The sequence below is a fragment of the Cherax quadricarinatus genome, unplaced genomic scaffold (assembly GCF_038502225.1).
Source record: "Cherax quadricarinatus isolate ZL_2023a unplaced genomic scaffold, ASM3850222v1 Contig4619, whole genome shotgun sequence".
Lineage (NCBI taxonomy): Eukaryota > Metazoa > Arthropoda > Malacostraca > Decapoda > Parastacidae > Cherax > Cherax quadricarinatus.
In genome coordinates this window covers 3,745-26,422 of record NW_027199645.1, presented here as the reverse complement: position 1 = coordinate 26,422, position 22,678 = coordinate 3,745, and the positions used below count along the sequence as shown (strand labels likewise).

The window sequence follows — 22,678 nt, the reverse complement described above, 5'->3', positions numbered from 1 at the left end:
TGCAGTCTTATCTCAGGCAGGACGACCAGTAGCCTTCGTTTCGAGAACTTTTCAAGGATCAGAGAAATGTTATGCTGCTGTAGAAAAGGAAGCCCAGGCCATCATAGAAGCAGTTCGCCACTGGAGGCATTATTTAACTGGTAGACATTTCACCATAAGGACTGACCAACGGTCCGTGATGTATATGTTCGACAAGAGGCACAAAAGTAGGATAAAGAATGACAAGATATTACGCTGGAGGATGGAACTATCGTGTTATGACTTTGATATTCTGTACCGACCGGGTCAAGAGAACATCTCACCTGATGCATTCTCTAGGTCCCACTGTGGAGCAGCATGTCATGATTTGCAATCACTCTCAGCTCTCCACAAGGCTTTGTGTCACCCAGGAGTTACACGCCTGTACCATTTTGTCAAATCAAAGAACATGCCCTACTCAGTGGAAGATGTGCGACAAGTGATCAGAGCATGCAGAGTATGTGCAGAGTGCAAGCCAAACTTTCATCAGCCAGAGAAGACTCATCTCATAAAATCCACCCAGCCTTTCGAAAGATTGAATATAGATTTCAAAGGACCTCTACCAAGCACAAATCAGAATAGGTATTTCCTTAACATAGTAGATGAATATTCAAGGTTTCCCTTTGTATTCCCCTGTGCAAATATGGCTGCTTCAACTGTTATTAGTTGTCTTTCACAGTTGTTCTCTATTTTTGGTATGCCAGCTTATATCCATTCAGACAGGGGATCCTCGTTCATGAGTAACGAACTTCAGGAGTTTTTGGCTAGCAAAGGTATTGCCTGCAGCAGAACAACAAGCTACAACCCTCAAGGCAATGGTCAAGTGGAGCGGTTCAATGGTACTATATGGAAGGCAGTTACAATGACATTAAAGTCGCGCAATCTACCTGTTCAACACTGGCAAACTGTCCTACCTGATGCTCTTCACTCTATTAGATCACTGCTGTGCACAGCTACTAATGCAACCCCTCATGAAAGACTCCTCAACTATTCACGTCGTTCCTCTACGGGAGCCTCCGTGCCCACTTGGTTATGTCATCCTGGACCCGTTCTCCTGAAGAGTCACCGTAGGATGAACAAGACGGATCCTTTAGTGGAAGAGGTAGAGCTCCTGCAAGCTAATCCACATTACGCCCACATTCGCTACCAAAATGGTGAAGAGACTACAGTATCTACAAGACATTTAGCCCCAGTTGAAATCCCTATTAGTGTGGAATCTCAAGATACACCAATAGATGTGAAAGATGCTTCGTTTTCTCCTGGAAAGCCCCTTGAGACTACCCCTATGGAAATAGAGGATTCTGCTCCAGCAGTTAATCAAACCCCGCTGGAAAATATCGAACCTGGTGAAGAGGCTCAAGGGCTACGAAGGTCGGGACGTGTACGTCGCCCACCTAACAGTTTGGGAGATTACTGTCTCTGATATTTTAGAAGGGGGAGATTGTAGTGATACTGGTCCTGTGGGGAGCAGCAGCAGGATAATACTGCACCACCTCTAGGGGCCCTTAACAACAACAACAGTTTGGTGTGTGTCATGGGCACCAACACATGGTGTGTGATTCTCTCCTACTTTATCCATTTATCAGCGATGCAGATTACATGGTGAGTTTAAATATGTGGCCTGTAGTTATAACTTTTCTCTTGACATATGCAAGACATCACCATCCCTGTAGAAGCCATTATTAGATGTACTAGTCATTATATTTTGTTGTTGCAGAAGTACTATGAAGATTCTATGTTCAATAAAGCCTAGAGATAAGGCCTGTGTTTCTATCACAACAAGAATATTAATAGTAGAACATAAAAATATACAAACCTCAACGTTAATGGAAATGACATTCTTTGATAATATGTAAGTATATATAAGCCCTTAATACTTGTGTGCCATTGTGAGGCCTTAATATTTCTGTGTCATTATGAACCCTTACTACTAGTGTGCCATAACTAACCAGCAGAGAGCTGAGAGCCCTGGACTCACAGTAACCCTTCAACCCAACAACAACAAACATTCAAAATAGGCTTCCGGTGAGACGGCACTCTTGCAGTTATTAAGGTCTTGGCCTTTATCAAACACGTTGAATATACCTTCAAGTGAGGATGGAGCAAGAGGGAAACAAGAGGAAACCTATAATGAGAGATAGTACAGAGAGGACTGAGAAGAAGCTTTCCTTTGCCACAAGATTGTCACAAGTGTTTGAGAGTCCAGTAACTGGAAGCAGCCGTTTACAAGCTGACATTATACCCACTAATATACAGGTTGTCTTCACTAACACTTTCACTCTATTAAAGCTATGGGATGCTGTTGCTATGGGGGAATAATAGTTCTTAATTTAATCGGTTAAGTGTTTAGTTATGATTATCTTAATTTAACCAATATGACTAGTGCCACGAAAATCTTTTTCACTTCACCCACAGTCAAAGTTCATTTCCACTTACTACAGTGTTTATACAGAAATGAATAACATTTAAATGCATGCAGAAAGCCCATGATTATGTACGGCAATTTGAGCAAGCTTAAGCCTTAAGACTACGAGGGCAATAAACACTAAGTTCTATCTACAGCAAAATGTAGTATATGAATAAAGTTAAATCTTCTTATAGTGCCTCTTTTTATCATGTTTGTTGGCATGTCTTACTGACACACTGAAGGTCAGGGATCAATCCCAATACGAGTGGAATGAGCATGGTTTCTTAGACTTGCTGTCCCTGTTCACCTAGCTGTAAGTAGGTACCCAGGTGTTAGTTAACTTGTGGGTTACATCCTGGGGGGACAAAATTAAAAGACCCCAAAAGGAATAAAACAAGACAGTCCCTCATGACACATTAACTTGTTGGATTATCGTGGGTGGCTAACACTCCAGGTTAAAAATCTGACAGAAAAATGGTATAAAATACTGACATCATGGAAAATGACAAATACAGTATAATGAGATAAGATAAGAGATAAGATAAGATTTCGTTTAGATTTTTAACCCCGGAGGGTTAGCCACCCAGGATAACCCAAGAAAGTCAGTGCGTCATCGAGGACTGTCTAACTTATTTCCATTGGGGTCCTTAATCTTGTCCCCCAGGATGCGACCCACACCAGTCGACTAACACCCAGGTACCTATTTGCTGCTAGGTGAACAGGACAACAGGTGTAAGGAAACGTGTCGGAATGTTTCCACCCGCCGGGAATCGAACCCGGGCCCTCCGTGTGTGAAGCGGGAGCTTTAGCCACCGGGCCACCCGCCAGGCCACCGGGCCACCCTTTGTTGACAATGTTACCTTCCAGGGAGGTTTATTGATGGCATAAACCTTGGTAATAAATACTGACAAGTTGGTTTAGAAAGACACGTAAGCAAACACTATGACATGATACTTAAGCAGGCTAAGCACCACCAACCCAACAACACTGGAGTGACATGATCTCATCTTCTACCCATCCTCATTCCAACAGGGCATTCTTCAGGTCACCATGTGTCACTCACACCTCACTCTGCGCCTATATATAATATCTTTCTACCTCTGTATGTTAGAAGCGATCAAGGTCCCAGGACTGAAACGTTTTCTAATAAATATGTCGCAGTGTCTGCTTACGTGTCTTTCTAAACCAGGTTTATTTATTTATTTATTTATTTAGAAATTTAGCATACAAACAGAGGTACAAAAAATACAGGTAAGAGCAGCATGATGTTGGTGAGAGATTCTTGATTCAAGAAATTGGACCTGCCCTTCCATTCCTTGGATCGAGCTTAAATTCCCCCCCATTTCCCCAGGCACTGTATGACCTCTACAGATTTAGTGCTCCCTCATGAATGGAGTAATAAAAACACGAGCAAAACAGTATCAATAAAGTATTGCATTATACTGCATTTGTCTCTCATTAGTGACAGTGAATTTCACGGCTAACTTGAGCTAGAAGCAATCTATAAAACTGTTATAGTTATTTATTTACATACATACATAACCTTGGTTATACATACATACATTCATTACATACATACATTCATTACATACATACATTCATTACATACATTCATTACATACATTCATTACATACATACATTCATTACACACATGCATTCATTGCATACATACATTCATTGCATACATACATTCATTACATACATACATTCATTACACACATGCATTCATTGCATACATACATTCATTACATACATACATTCATTGCATACATACATTCATTACATACATACATTCATTACACACATACATTCATTACATACATACATTCATTACATACATACATTCATTACATACATACATTCATTACACACATGCATTCATTGCATACATACATTCATTACATACATTCATTACATACATACATTCATTACATACATACATTCATTACATACATATATTACATACATACATTCATTACATACATACATTCATTACATACATTCATTACATACATACATTCATTACATACATACATTCATTACATACATACATTCATTACATACATACATTCATTACATACATTCATTACATACATACATTCATTACATACATTCATTACATACATTCATTACATACATACATTCATTACATACATACATTCATTACATACATACATTCATTACATACATTCATTACATACATTCATTACATACATTCATTACATACATACATTCATTACATACATACATTCATTACATACATACATTCATTACATACATACATTCATTACATACATACATTCATTACATACATACATTCATTACATACATACATTCATTACATACATTCATTACATACATTCATTACATACATACATTCATTACATACATTCATTACATACATACATTCATTACATACATTCATTACATACATTCATTACATACATACATTACATACATACATTCATTACATACATACATTCATTACATACATACATTACATACATTCATTACATACATACATTCATTACATACATACATACATTCATTACATACATTCATTACATACATTCATTACATACATTCATTACATACATTCATTACATACAAACATTCATTACATACATACATTCATTACATACATACATTCATTACATACATACATTACATACATACATTCATTACATACATGCATTCATTGCATACATACATTCATTACATACATGCATTCATTACATACATTCATTACATGCATTCATTGCATACATACATTCATTACATACATACATTACATACATACATTCATTACATACATGCATTCATTGCATACATACATTCATTACATACATGCATTCATTGCATACATGCATTCATTACATACATACATTCATTACATACATGCATTCATTACATACATACATTCATTACATGCATTCATTGCATACATACATTCATTACATACATACATTACATACATACATTCATTACATACATGCATTCATTACATACATACATTCATTACATACATGCATTCATTGCATACATACATTCATTACATACATGCATTCATTACATACATACATTCATTACATACATACATTACATACATACATTCATTACATACATACATTCATTACATACATGCATTCATTACATACATACATTCATTACATACATACGTTCATTACATACATACATTCATTACATACATGCATTCATTGCATACATACATTCATTACATACATGCATTCATTACATACATTCATTACATACATGCATTCATTGCATACATACATTCATTACATACATACATTACATACATACATTCATTACATACATACATTACATACATACATTCATTACGTACATGCATTCATTACATACATACATTCATTACATACATACATTCATTACATACATACATTACATACATACATTCATTACATGCATTCATTGCATACATACATTCATTACATACATGCATTCATTACATACATACATTCATTACATACATACATTCATTACATACATACATTACATACATACATTCATTACATACATACATTACATACATACATTCATTACATACATACATTCATTACATACATGCATTCATTACATACATACATTCATTACATACATGCATTCATTACATACATACATTCATTACATACATGCATTCATTACATACATTCATTACATACATTCATTACATACATGCATTCATTGCATACATACATTCATTACATGCATTCATTGCATACATACATTCATTACATACATGCATTCATTACATACATACATTCATTACATACATGCATTCATTGCATACATGCATTCATTGCATACATACATTACATACATACATTCATTACATACATACATTCATTACATACATACATTCATTACATACATGCATTCATTACATACATTCATTACATACATACATTCATTACATGCATTCATTGCATACATACATGCATTCATTACATACATACATTACATACATACATTCATTACTTACATTCATTACATACATACATTCATTACATACATACATTCATTACATACATACATTCATTACATACATACATACATTCATTACATACATTCATTACATACATACATTCATTACATACATACATTCATTACATACATGCATTCATTACATACATGCATTCATTACATACATACATGCATTCATTGCATACATACATTCATTACATACATGCATTCATTACATACATACATTACATACATACATTCATTACATACATACATTCATTACATACATACATTCATTACATACATACATTCATTACATACATACATTCATTACATACATACATTCATTACATACATACATTCATTACATACATGCATTCATTACATACATACATTCATTACATACATACATTCATTATATACATGCATTCATTGCATACATACATTCATTACATACATGCATTCATTACATACATACATTCATTACATACATGCATTCATTGCATACATACATTCATTACCTGGAGTTTACCTGGAGAGAGTTCCGGGGGTCAACGCCCCCGCGGCCCGGTCTGTGACCAGGCCTCCTGGTGGATCAGAGCCTGATCAACCAGGCTGTTACTGCTGGCTGCACGCAAACCAACGTACGAGCCACAGCCCGGCTGGTCAGGAACCGACTTTAGGTGCTTGTCCAGTGCCAGCTTGAAGACTGCCAGGGGTCTGTTGGTAATCCCCCTTATGTATGCTGGGAGGCAGTTGAACAGTCTCGGGCCCCTGACACTTATTGTATGGTCTCTTAACGTGCTAGTGACACCCCTGCTTTTCATTGGGGGGATGTTGCATCGTCTGCCAAGTCTTTTGCTTTCGTAGTGAGTGATTTTCGTGTGCAAGTTCGGTACTAGTCCCTCTAGGATTTTCCAGGTGTATATAATCATGTATCTCTCCCGCCTGCGTTCCAGGGAATACAGGTTTAGGAACCTCAAGCGCTCCCAGTAATTGAGGTGTTTTATCTCCGTTATGCGCGCCGTGAAGGTTCTCTGTACATTTTCTAGGTCAGCAATTTCACCTGCCTTGAAAGGTGCTGTTAGTGTGCAGCAATATTCCAGCCTAGATAGAACAAGTGACCTGAAGAGTGTCATCATGGGCTTGGCCTCCCTAGTTTTGAAGGTTCTCATTATCCATCCTGTCATTTTTCTAGCAGATGCGATTGATACAATGTTATGGTCCTTGAAGGTGAGATCCTCCGACATGATCACTCCCAGGTCTTTGACGTTGGTGTTTCGCTCTATTTTGTGGCCAGAATTTGTTTTGTACTCTGATGAAGATTTAATTTCCTCGTGTTTACCATATCTGAGTAATTGAAATTTCTCATCGTTGAACTTCATATTGTTTTCTGCAGCCCACTGAAAGATTTGGTTGATGTCCGCCTGGAGCCTTGCAGTGTCTGCAATGGAAGACACTGTCATGCAGATTCGGGTGTCATCTGCAAAGGAAGACACGGTGCTGTGGCTGACATCCTTGTCTATGTCGGATATGAGGATGAGGAACAAGATGGGAGCGAGTACTGTGCCTTGTGGAACAGAGCTTTTCACCGTAGCTGCCTCGGACTTTACTCTGTTGACGACTACTCTCTGTGTTCTGTTAGTGAGGAAATTATAGATCCATCGACCGACTTTTCCTGTTATTCCTTTAGCACGCATTTTGTGCGCTATTACGCCATGGTCACACTTGTCGAAGGCTTTTGCAAAGTCTGTATATATTACATCTGCATTCTTTTTGTCTTCTAGTGCATCTAGGACCTTGTCGTAGTGATCCAATAGTTGAGACAGACAGGAGCGACCTGTTCTAAACCCATGTTGCCCTGGGTTGTGTAACTGATGGGTTTCTAGATGGGTGGTGATCTTGCTTCTTAGGACCCTTTCAAAGATTTTTATGATATGGGATGTTAGTGCTATCGGTCTGTAGTTCTTTGCTGTTGCTTTACTGCCCCCTTTGTGGAGTGGGGCTATGTCTGTTGTTTTTAGTAACTGTGGGACGACCCCCGTGTCCATGCTCCCTCTCCATAGGATGGAAAAGGCTCGTGATAGGGGCTTCTTGCAGTTCTTGATGAACACGGAGTTCCATGAGTCTGGCCCTGGGGCAGAGTGCATGGGCATGTCATTTATCGCCTGTTCGAAGTCATTTGGCGTCAGGATAACATCGGATAGGCTTGTGTTAACCAAATTCTGTGGCTCTCTCATAAAAAATTCATTTTGATCTTCGACTCTCAGTCTGGTTAGCGGCTTGCTAAAAACTGAGTCATATTGGGACTTGAGTAGCTCACTCATTTCCTTGCTGTCATCTGTGTAGGACCCATCTTGTTTAAGTAGGGGCCCAATACTGGACGTTGTTCTCGACTTTGATTTGGCATAGGAGAAGAAATACTTTGGGTTTCTTTCGATTTCATTTATGGCTTTTAGTTCTTCCCGCGATTCCTGACTCCTATAAGATTCCTTTAGCTTAAGTTCGATGCTTGCTATTTCTCTGACCAGTGTCTCCCTACGCATTTCAGATATATTGACCTCTTTTAGCCGCTCTGTTATTCTTTTCCGTCGCCTGTAAAGGGAGCGCCTGTCTCTTTCTATTTTACATCTACTCCTCCTTTTTCTTAGAGGAATAAGCCTTGTGCATACATCGAGTGCCACCAAGTTAATCTGTTCTAGGCATAAGTTGGGGTCTGTGTTGCTTAGTATATCTTCCCAGCTTATATCGGTTAGGACTTGGTTTACTTGGTCCCACTTTATGTTTTTGTTATTGAAGTTGAATTTGGTGAATGCTCCCTCGTGACTAATCTCATTATGTCGGTCTGGGGCTCCACGCATACATGTCTGAACCTCAATTATGTTGTGATCTGAGTATATTGTTTTTGATATGGTGACATTTCTTATCAGATCATCATTGTTAGTGAAGATGAGGTCTAGTGTATTCTCCAGTCTAGTAGGCTCTATTATTTGCTGGTTTAAATTGAATTTTGTGCAGAGATTTAAAAGCTCGTGTGAGTGTGAGTTTTCATCAGAGCTGCCTCCTGGTGTTATTACTGCAACAATATTATTTGCTATATTCCTCCATTTTAGGTGCCTTAAGTTGAAATCCCCCAGGAGCAAGATGTTGGGTGCAGGAGCTGGAAGATTTTCCAGACAGTGGTCAATTTTTAACAGCTGTTCCTGGAATTGCTGGGATGTTGCATCCGGAGGCTTGTAGACTACCACAATGACTAGGTTTTGGTTCTCGACCTTTACTGCTAAAACTTCCACTACATCATTTGAGGCATTAAGCAGTTCTGTGCAAACAAGTGACTCTGCAATGTACAGGCCAACCCCCCCCCCCCCCTTTGCCTGGTCACGCTTTCACATCGGTATAGGTTGTAACCTGGGATCCATATTTCGTTGTTCAAGTGATCCTTTATGTGGGTCTCAGTGAAAGCCGCGAACATTGCCTTTGCCTCTGCAAGCAGTCCACGGATGAAAGGTATTTTGTTGTTTGTTGCTGGCTTTAGACCCTGTATATTTGCAAAGAAGAATGTCATCGGACTGGTGGTATTGTTGGTACTGGGGGGGGATTTTTTTTCCGGCATTAGTATCTGTATCTGTTGGTTTGGAGTGGAGGCCATCGACTGTGGTTCCACTCCAGGAATGACTGGATTTGGTGTACGATTTCTGCCATTTCCTGCCAGTTTTTTTTCCTTCCTGGCACTAAAAAACCTCTCCCTCTTGAGTGGCTGTGGCTACCCAGGTTTTCCCATGGCCTGGATGTTTTGTATCTTTTTGTCCCCTTTAGATGGTGTGCCTGGCAATTTAAGTTATAGCACAGTCTTTCCTGTACTGAAGAGGTACACATTTCAGGGTGAAAAAGCTTACAGGAAGGGAGTTTGCATTTTCCTGTTGTCATATGGGCACGGCATTTTCTAGGGTGGTCATAGTTGCACGTCCCGTCTGTTTTTCCAGATTTCCCATGTCTGCAGATACCAAGTGCATAGTATGTGCACAGGCTTGGTTTCCGTTTGCCTTGGGTTTCTGTGACTGTATTCCCTGTTGGTGCATGTTTACCTGTCTTATTCCTATCCTCCCTAGCACCAACAATGGAGCTCCCACCAGTTGTTTTTGGTAATATATCCTCACTATTGCTAGTGGAGTCCTCTTGTTTGCTATTTCCTGTGGTATTTCTAGTTTGCAATATTGGTTTTATCTTATCTTTGACTACACTTGTTTCCCCACTACGGCTCCTGTCCCCTATGAGGTCATTTATATGTATTCCTTCCTGCGTATAATTCCCGACTACCTGGACAAAATCTCCAGCTTCACCATTACTGTCTCCCAGGACAGCACCTCCAGCTTCACCATTACTGTCTCCCAGGACAGCACCTCCAGCTTCACCATTACTGTCTCCCAGGACAGCACCTCCAGCTTCACCATTACTGTCTCCCAGGACAGCACCTCCAGCTTCACCATTACTGTCTCCCAGGACAGCACTATCAGCCCCACATTTACTGACTACCAGGGCATCACCTCCAGCCTTACAGTTTCTGACTACATGGCCAGTATCAAGGGCAGTACCATTCAGCCCAGACTTTTTATGTTCCCATCTGTTGTAGAAAGCTTCCAGGTTTTCTATGAAAGCAGCTTTGATGTTATCCTCTTTTAATACCCTTGTGATTTTAGTCCACAGATTTATCTCATTTGGGCATACCCAAAAACACTTCCCTGTTTTAATACTGCTTGTAGCTAGTTCTTGGATATCTGCACAAGGGGCGTGACACCAATTTCCACAAAAATGACAATTTATCCATGTGGAAGCCCGTTTGTTTGATTGACTGCAGACTACACAGAGCTTCATAATGATTTGAATGGTTGATTTACTGTAATTCTACTAGCAACCTCTTGAATACTCTATTAATAACCTCCTTAAATGAAGCTCTAGCTATTTGTATTTCTATTTCTAACTGTACTTGTATATTGGACAGCTTACCGTATACGTTCCTGATTTATATTTATTGTTTGTGTTTGATAAGGGCGCCTACAACCCATCTGTTTACAGTCTGCTTTATTGTCCAACGAATCCATTTGAAACCAGTCAAGGGTTCGGACCAGTCAAGGGTTCGGACCAGTCGAGGGTTCGGAGCCAGTCAAGGGTTCGGACCAGTCGAGGGTTCGACCAGTCAAGGGTTCAGACCAGTCGAGGGTTCAACCAGTCAAGGGTTCGGACCAGTCAAGGGTTCGGACCAGTCGAGGGTTCGGACCAGTCGAGGGTTCGGACCAGTCAAGGGTTCGGACCAGTCAAGGGTTCGGAACTTGAAATTATCTACCCAATATTCAATACACTAAACCTATTCACCATACAAAACATTCATACTTATTACTGCACCTATTACATACATAGAACACTTAACTCTGATATTAACCCTCCCCTCAAACATCTCCTTGCCAACCTCAACAGAACACATGACCATAACACAAGGCACAGATCACTCTTTGATGTTCCTCGTGTCCATCTCACACTTTGCAAAAACTCAATGCACATAAAAGGCCCTAAAATCTGGAACTCATTACCTGTAAATATAAAAGAAACACTACCTGTTTATAAATTCAAGTCTCTTCTCAAAGATCACTTACTCACCCAAAACCAAATAAATACTGAATAACTGAACCTTATAAATTGTATATCTTAAATGTTTCTCACAATTATATCACATAAATGTTAAACCTAAAACCCAATCTAACTTTATTATTTTTTAAATACACTACCTAACAGAATACTCCATTCTACTGAATGTACAACAATGCATACAACCATATGACCTGTCTTTGTAATACTCACTTGTGCTTTATAGTAATCTGTTTACATTAAAGTTTTATCACCGATGTCATCATTGCTTAGTTCATCTTAAGTTAATTTTAAGCCAGCCCGTAATGCTATGCATAGTATAAGTGGCTTTGGCATACTGCTCTTTTCTGTATTTTTTGTACCTCTGTATGTGTGCACAAATTTTTAAATAAATAAATAAATAAATAAATAAATATGTGATTTGATTGATACAAAAGTATAACTTGCGTGTTGAAGAACCGGTGATTGCTGGCAGCTCCTACAATGACGAACGGTCGAGCCTCAACCCTTATCAATCGCTAGGTTTTTTTTCGTCTCCACCACAATAAATGCTATATTATCACTATAGTTGACTGGTGGAAATTTTGGAGGAAGGACGCTTTTTCTGTAGTAATAATTGCTTCTCGTTGTGTATATTGCGACCGCTGGTAACTACAGGTTATATGAGATTCATAGTATACATCTGGTATTTCAAGTAAAAAGAAACTAATGAAAGTCACTCCTCTCCACTAAGTACCATTATAATACTGGTTAGTTGCTACTACAACATACATACATTACATACATACATACATACATTACATACATACATACATACATTACATACATACATACATACATTACATACATACATACATTACATACATACATACATTACATACATACATACATACATACATACATTACATACATACATACATTACATACATACATACATACATTTTTTTTTTTTTTTTTTTTTTATTTAGTAATTTAAGCATACATACAGAGGTACAAAAAATACAGGTAAGAGCAGCATGCCAAAGCCACTTACATGCATAGCATTACGGGCTGGCTTAAAATTAACTTAAGATTAACTAAGCAATGATGAAATCAGTGATAAAACATTATTGTAAACAGATAACTATAAAGCACAAATGAGTATTACAAAGACAGGTCATATGGTTGCTTGCATTGCTGTACATTCAGTCGAATGGAGTATTCTGTTAGGTAGCGTATTTAAAAAAATAATAAAGTTAGATTGGGTCCTAGGTTTAACATTTGTGTGATATAATTGTGAGTAACATATAGGATATACAATTTATAAGGTTCAGTTATTCAGTATTTATTTGGTTTTGAGTGAGTAAGTGATCTTTGAGAAGAGACTTGAATTTATAAACAGGTAGTGTTTCTTTTATATTTACAGGTAATGAATTCCAGATTTTAGGGCCTTTTATGTTCATTGAGTTTTTGCATAGTGTGAGATGGACACGAGGAACATCAAAGAGTGATCTGTGCCTTGTGTTATGGTCATGTGTTCTGTTGAGGTTGGCAAGGAGATGTTTGAGGGGAGGGTTAATATCAGAGTTAAGTGTTCTATGTATGTAATAGATGCAATAATAAGTATGGATGTTTTGTATGGTGAGTAGGTTGAGTGTTTTGAATATTGGTGGAGTGTGTTGCCTGTAGTGAGAATTTGTTATCATTCTAACTGCAGCCTTTTGTTGGGTAATTAGTGGTCTGAGATGGTTAATTGTTGTTGAGCCCCATGCACAAATTCCATAGGTGAGATAGGGGTAAATAAGAGAGTGATAAAGGGCCAGGAGGGCTGACTGTGGAACATAGTACCATATCTTCGATAGTATGCCTACAGTCTTGGAAATTTTCTTAGAAATTTGTTGTATATGTGTATGAAATTTGAGTCTATTATCGAGGTGGATTCCTAGGAATTTTCCCTCTGTTAGCTTTGTGATAGGTGATGATACATAGATGATACATACATACATACATTACATACATACATACATACATACATTACATACATACATACATACATTACATACATACATACATACATTACATACATACATACATACATACATTACATACATACATTACATACATACATACATACATTACATACATACATTACATACATACATACATTACATACATACATTACATACATTACATATATAACATACATACATACATACATACATACATACATACATACATACATACATACATTACATTACATACATACATTACATACATACATACATACATTACATACATACATTACATACATACATACATTACATACATTACATATATAACATACATACATACATACATACATACATTACATACATACATTACATACATTACATACATACATACATACATTACATACATACATTACATACATTACATATATAACATACATACATACATACATACATTACATACATACATACATTACATACATACATTACATATATAACATACATACATACATTACATACATACATTACATATATAACATACATACATACATTACATACATATATTACATACATACATTCATTACATACATATATACATACATTACATATATACATATATTACATATATATATACATTACATACATACATTACATATATACATTACATACATACATTACATACATACATACATTACATACATACATACATTACATACATACAATACATGCATACATTCATTCATTCAATAACACTTTCCATGAATATATAATAACTGTAGACCAGCTGTCTCACACCAGAGCAGGATAACCCCAAAAATAACTATGCTGGATGACTGAGAGGGGCTCAACCAGACTACGGGCAACAACATCATTATAATCAAAACAAACTGCTAAACGAAGACAAGAAGCAACACCCTGACTGATCAGGCAGTCTCCAAGCCATTTCAGTCTTCTAACACTAAATAGTCATAATTGTATCATAGTTCCAACAAATTACAGTAGACTGTCGTTTAACATGGTAGTTACCTTCCTGAAAAACGCCATTTTAGTTAAAACCATGTTAGACAAATGAAGAACTTATGGGAAAATAGGGCTACATTCCTGGGGGCCCCCAAAAATCCAAACAACTTTTTTTAGACCAACAGGTCTTACAAAAATAAAAGTGAATATGTAATTGTAGGTCATTGTCGTGATATATTACTGCTTAAGACTATAAATTCAATAGAAATAATAGTATTTCTTACCTTAGCCCTTAAACGGTCCATACAGTGGACCCTCGACCAACGATATTAATCCGTTCCTGAGAGCTCATCCTTAATCAAAATTATCGTTAGTCGAGTTAATTTTATTATAAGAAATAATGGAAATCAAATTACTCCGTGCAAGAAACCCAAAAGTATTGAAAAAAAAAATTTTTACCACATGAAATATTAATTTTAATACACTCAAACTGAAGAAGACATGTACAATTACATGACACTTACCTTTATTGAAGATCTGGTGATGATTGATGGGATGGGAGGAGGGGAGAGTGTTGATGGTGTTAGTGTTTAGAAGGGGAATCCCCTTCCATTAGGACTTGAGGTGTCAAGTCCTTTTCCGGGGTTACTTCCCTTCTTCTTTTAATGCCACTAGGACCAGCTTGAGAGTCACTGGACCTCTGTCGCACAACATATCTGTCCATAGAGGCCTGTACCTCCCGTTCCTTTATGACATTCCTAAAGTGTTTCACAACATTGTCAGTGTCACAATTAAACACTTGTTCAGGTTTCAATTCTTCACTGTCTATGTACTCCTTGAATTCCTGCACATATTTTTCAGCTGCTTTTTGGTCCAAACTGGCAGCCTCACCATGCCTTATCACACTATGTATGCCACTACGATTCTTAAATCTCTCAAACCAACCTTTGCTGGCCTTAAATTCACTCACATCACCACTAGTTGCAGGCATTTTTCTAATTAAATCGTCATGCAACTTCCTAGCCTTTTCACATATGATCGCTTGAGAGATGCTATCTCCTGCTATCTGTTTTTCGTTTATCCACACCAATAACAGTCTCTCAACATCTTCTATCACTTGCGATCTCAGTTTCGAAAACATAGTTGCACCTTTGGCAAGAACAGCTTCCTTGATTGCCGTTTTCTTGGCCACAATAGTAGCGATGGTTGATTGGGGTTTTGTGTACAACCTGGCCAGCTCGGAGACACGCACTCCACTTTCATACTTAGCAATGATCTCTTTCTTCATATCCATAGTAATTCTCACCCTTTTTGCTGTAGGGTTGGCACTAGAAGCTTTCTTGGGGCCCATGGTGACTTATTTTGCAGGTGCAATCACTAAAAACGCTGTGATAATATGAAATGTTCCGATTGTATGTTTGGATGGGACCGCGGTGGCTGGCTGGCTTGTAAACACTGGCCACAAGTGGACACGTCTCGAACGGAACGAATCGTGTTGGTCGAGTTTTTTAGCGCTAGTCGAGGCAAAATTTTTGCGTTAAAATGTATCGCTAGTCGGATTTAACGTTAGACGATGCCATCGTTGGTCGAGGGTCCATTGTACGATTTCTTCAAACAGGAGAGATTTCACGAACTTCAAGTCACCCCTCAGAAAAAAATGAAGAGGGCAACTATAGATTCCACAGTCACATCCTCTCCAGGAACTCAAGCCTCCAGAGTCAGTGGTCAGTCAGAGCTGCACACAAGCACAGCTATTGCTGCTCCCTTTTGCAAGTCCATCAGACATACTTCAATGGGTTTATGTTATGTTCCTGAGGAAACCTCTGTTACCCCACACTCAAACCACCTCCCAACTGTACCCATGAAGGACAATACAAGAAATGTGTTTAGGTCTATACTAAATAACACTTTTACAACCAAAAATGCTGCAAATGTTTTGGTAAGGAGAATATATTTCTTCAGTTAATTTGTTCTATAAATTGTGTGCAAATATTTGTTTTAGGGCAATTCAATAAAATCATATGTATGAGTCATTACCTGACCCTCACACAGTTATATAGTCAATTCAATTAACTATTCATTCTTTACTTCATTAGTTTTTCCTTTAAAGTAGAAGTTTGAGTATGAAGCTGCGTAGTAATTCACAGTATTGCAGTTATATTAATCACTTTGAATTCTGATAGCAGAAAAGTTCCCTGAAATACTTAGAAGGCATCTGAGATGGAAATGTTTAATTAAATAGTTCAGTTATGTATGGCATTATGTCCATACCAATAATTTTTATAAATGCATTGCATATATGAGGCATTGAAATATTTACAGAATACAGGTTTATTATACAAAAAGCTCTATTATAAAGCTTCTCTATATAGGGATGGTTTTTGCAAATGCAATTCAAAAAGTGCATCCAAAATTGAACAGCTAGTGAGGAGACCTTCATAGTACATGCTGTACAATTTTGGATGCAATTTTCCAATTCAATTTGCAAACAAACTACACAATATGGATCAACCAGACTGTGATGGATATGTGGGGCAGTAGGCCTCCAGCAGCAACAGCCTGGTTGACCAGGCAAGCACCAGACGAGCTTGGCCCATGGCTGGGCTCCGAGATTAGTGAGACTCTTGAAACTCATCAAAGGTATAGAATAGCTTTATAAGAGAGCTTACTGTACTAAATTGGGGTTTCTATTACACATGATGTAATGAAAATAGATGTAATTAACTAATGTATCCAGTTGCTATTAATGAGGTTTTTAGTTTTAGTAGATTTGCAGTTTTTATACCTTGACTTAATTCCACTTTCAGATACTTGGAGATAAACTTCATGGGGAGAAGATAAAAAATAATCTATTATATCAGCATAGTCTTCAAAAAACAACAAGTTCTCTTGCATGTAGCAGCATAAACTTAAATATGTAAGCTTAACTAATTTTTTTTTTAAGACCAAGACACCAGTGTATTTTTTTTAAATATTGCCCATTTCCTTTCAAAGAATGAGTCGTGTGGGCTTATCTCTTATTTTGAGTATAATAATAATAACAAGAATAATAGTAATAATAGTAGGCTTGAAGACAGCAACCGCCCAGGGAGGTACTACCATCCTTCCAAGTGAGTTTTACATGATGGTAGGATTGTTGGTGTCTTTTTTCTGTCTCATAAACACGCAAGATTTCAGGTATGTCTTGCTACTTCTACTCACACTTAGGTCACACTATGCTTGCATGTACAAGCATATATACACACACCCCTTTGGCTTTTCTTCTATTTTCTTACTAGTTCTTGTTTATTTTCCTCTTATCTTTATGGGGAAGTGGAACAGAATTCTTTCATAAGGGATGTGTGTCATAAGAGGCGACTAACATGCCAGGAGCAAGGGGTTAGTAACCCCTTCTCCTGTGTACATTACTAAAGTTAAAAAGAGAAACTTTTGTTTATCTTTTTGGACCACCCTGCTTCGGTGGGATGCGGCCAGTTTGTTGAAATAATAAAAATACAGCCTCTCCTCACTTAACGAATTCATTGCTAAAACATAATAGAGGAAATCAGCTCTAATATACATGTACATTATTTAGGTATGAATACTGGTCAGAGAGCCCATCGTAAGTCCGAGTCATCAGTAAACGAGTACAGGAGGGCCCCACTTATACGGCAGGTTAGGTTCCAGGCTACCGCCGTAAAGCGGAAATCGCCGTAAAGTGGAACACCCTTTTTTTCCACTTATAAATGCATACAAACACTAGATAACAAGTTTACACTAACATATATTAAGTTAGCAATAGAACCAGGCATCAAAAAACAATAAAAAGGTACAATACACACATAGTGCACTCATTACTTACCTTAAAATATTTATAGTCTTAATCTAGGGTGAGACAAGTAGTATTTATTGTAAGAAATCAAGTGTGGTATGTATTGTAATAGCCTCACCAGGCCACCCCACCCACACATACTATTCTATGATATTTAAGCATCCCAGAGCGATAAAATGTATATACAGTTCACTCATTACTTACCTTAAAATATTTGTAGTCTTAATGTAGGGTCAGGAGTAAGTAAATGAGATAAAACGAATAAATGAGAGAGAGAAAGAATGAGTACATGAGAGGTGACAGGCCAGGCACAGAGTAAACAAACCAGGCTCCCACATCTTATATTTATGTTTATTTATTCTATTGTGGGGTGTATTTATCATCTTTTTATGTTATGTATCGTGTTTATTATATAATTTTGAAAAAAATATCATGGCTGGATTAATGAAAATGTGTATATTACCGTAATATACGACATTTAATGAGACTCGGTGACTATTGTTATTATCACCACTTGTGGAAGTCGTCTGCTACCACAGCTCACATTTATGTTTATTTATTCTACTGTGGGGTGTATTTATCTTATTTATATGTTATGCATCGTGTTTATTATATAATTTTGAAAAAAATATCATGGATGGATTAATGAAAATGTGTATATTACCGTAATATACGACATTTAATGAGACTCGGTGACTATTGTTATTATCACCACTTGTGGAAGTCGTCTGCTACCACAGCTCACATTTATGTTTATTTATTCTACTGTGGGGTGTATTTATCTTATTTATATGTTATGCATCGTGTTTATTATATAATTTTGAAAAAAATATCATGGATGGATTAATGAAAATGTGTATATTACCGTAATATACGACATTTAATGAGACTGGGTGACTACTGTTATTATGGCGTCACTTGTGGAAGTCGTCTGCTCACATCTCACATTTATGTTTATTTATTCTACTGTGGGGTGTATTTATCTTATTTATATGTTATGCATCGTGTTTATTATATAATTTTGAAAAAAATATCATGGATGGATTAATGAAAATGTGTATATTACCGTAATATACGACATTTAATGAGACTGGGTGACTATTGTTATTATGGCGTCACTTGTGGAAGTCGTCTGCTCACATCTCACATTTATGTTTATTTATTCTACTGTGGGGTGTATTTATCTTATTTATATGTTATGCATCGTGTTTATTATATAATTTTGAAAAAAATATCATGGATGGATTAATGAAAATGTGTATATTACCGTAATATACGACATTTAATGAGACTCGTTGAGTATTGTTATTATGGCTTCACTTGTGGAAGTCGTCTGCTCACATCTCACATTTATGTTTATTTATTCTACTGTGGGGTGTATTTATCTTATTTATATGTTATGCATCGTGTTTATTATATAATTTTGAAAAAAATATCATGGATGGATTAATGAAAATGTGTATATTAACGTAATATACGACATTTAAATGACTTGATGTATGTAAGTTTATTTAGGTACAGGTATACATAAGTATAATTATCAGAGTATATATAAAATATGAAATAACTTTTAAAAACATTTGAAATTTTGGAGTTTCCAGACAAAATGGAGAGACTTAGTGCTTACTGAGCTCATGGAGAATGTAAACAAACAGGGTGGGGCACGGTGACCGTATTAGAAAGTCAGGTGGGGGGAGCCGTATAGTGAGTTTTGGTCATAATTTGAAATGTCCGTATTAGCGGAACGCCGTAAAGCGGAACGCCGTAAAGCGGGGCCCTCCTGTACGTTGTTAAGTGAGGAGAGGCTGTAATAATAATAATAATGCTACCCAGGTATTAACAGACCATGTCTCCTGTTCCTATCTTGGTCAGCGAGTGGAGATGGACTGTGAGTGCATTAGAGTGAATGGAGATCAGTGATTTTCATGGCTTAACATGATGTTGGAGTGAGCAAAGTAACATTTACTAAGGAATTCAGGGAAACCTGTTAGCTGGGGTTGAATCCTGGAGCTGTTACAGCAAATACAGTGCCTGCACTCTGAAAGAGGGATGGGGATGTTGCAGTGTGGAGGGTCATCTAAATTATGATGTCTGCATATTTCTGGCAAGACAGCTAATTTTTTTTTTTTTTTTTTTTTTTTTTTTTTTTTGGGGGGGGGGGGGGGGTTCTATCTCAGTTTCTTTTCAAAAAGAAATGCAAAAGTGGTGCAGCATATAGAGCAGGTGTCATATAGGATTGCCCAACCACCTACCACAAATGTTGCTTTTCTTTTTATATTTTATTGTTTTCTAGCATATGAAAATAGCATAATTTTGGTTTGAAGAAAAAATCATTACTTCCTGGGCAATAATTCTTCACCTTGAGTTTGAAAATTATATACAGTACATTGTATTATTATCTGCTTTGGGCCAGCTAGCTTGTATCTTGAGCTAAACACTTCAATTTCTTATTCGCCAAAATAATATGATTTCAGAATATCACTTATGATTATCATCATCTAGATATGGGTTTTATTACCTATATAGTAATTTCCATACTTAGGGCACCTCTTGCATGCATTATTTTGAGAATGGCAAGTGATTACCAGTAAATTTTAATTGTAATTAATTATATATGTATACACCTTTTGATATGGAGGCAAAAATTTTGACATATTTTCAGAATCTGTGAGGAAAATCCACCAGAAAGCATTCTGCCAGATGTCCACTTTTGTTTCATTCTTATTTGCATGGATGACTTTCATGGGTAAGCATTATATAGTAGGCCAATTCGGTTTTTTTTTGTATATAGTAAACAGAACCTCATCTACGACTGAATATTTTTGGAGATGGATAACATAGTTCAGACAGTCATATGTTTTACTGTCTATGCAATGGATTAAATGTTTTTGGATTTAGACTGTGTGGGTGCATCTTTCTCAAATACTAACAGGGTTATTAAGCTTATAATTTTTGGATTTTGTGCAGAACTGGAGAATGCATCTTTTGATCACTTAAGACAGCTATGGAACAAATAATGGTGAGTGCCTTTCTTTCTTTGGATTACTCTACCTTGGTGGGAAATGGCCATTGTGGTAAAACTACAAGAGTTAATTCCAAGAAGTGTGCATATAGTGCTTGTTATGATATAAATTGTAAGGAATGGATTGGGTCTGCGGGTAAAGTATAAATTTTTATATAGATGCAAAGTTTGGATACTTTGATCAATGCAAACTCCCTTCCTGTAAGCTTTTTCACCCTGAACTGTGTACCTCTTCAGTACAGGAAAGACTGTGCTATAACTTAAATTGCCAGGCATACCATCTAAAGGGGACAAAAAGATACAAAACATCCAGGCCATGGGAAAACCTGGGTAGCCACAGCCACTCAAGAGGGAGAGGTTTTTTAGTGCCAGGAAGGAAAAAAAACTGGCAGGAAATGGCAGAAATCGTACACCAAATCCAGTCATTCCTGGAGTGGAACCACAGTCGATGGCCTCCACTCCAAACCAACAGATACAGATACTAATGCCGGAAAAAAAATCCCCCCCCAGTACCAACAATACCACCAGTCCGATAACATTCTTCTTTGCAAATATACAGGGTCTAAAGCCAGCAACAAACAACAAAATACCTTTCATCCGTGGACTGCTTGCAGAGGCAAAGGCAATGTTCGCGGCTTTCACTGAGACCCACATAAAGGATCACTTGGACAACGAAATATGGATCCCAGGTTACAACCTATACAGATGTGACAGAGTGAACAGGCAAAAGGGAGGGGGGGGTTGGCCTGTACATTGCAGAGTCACTTGTTTGCACAGAACTGCTAAATGCCTCAAATGATGTAGTGGAAGTTTTAGCAGTAAAGGT

The 22,678-nt window shown here is 37.2% G+C and overlaps 1 protein-coding gene across 1 annotated transcript; it reads left to right on the top strand.

The window, feature by feature from the left end:
• Nucleotides 1–1,961: 1,961 nt before the first annotated feature.
• On the top strand, nt 1,962–21,840 carry LOC138852163 (uncharacterized). The gene is made up of 5 exons (XM_070081852.1): nt 1,962–2,274; nt 16,638–16,958; nt 17,827–17,936; nt 21,493–21,576; nt 21,798–21,840. Exons 1-5 carry the CDS (start codon nt 2,116–2,118, stop codon nt 21,817–21,819), a joined length of 696 nt encoding a protein of 231 aa, XP_069937953.1. The 5' UTR covers nt 1,962–2,115; the 3' UTR covers nt 21,820–21,840.
• The last annotated feature ends 838 nt before the right edge of the window (nt 21,841–22,678 follow it).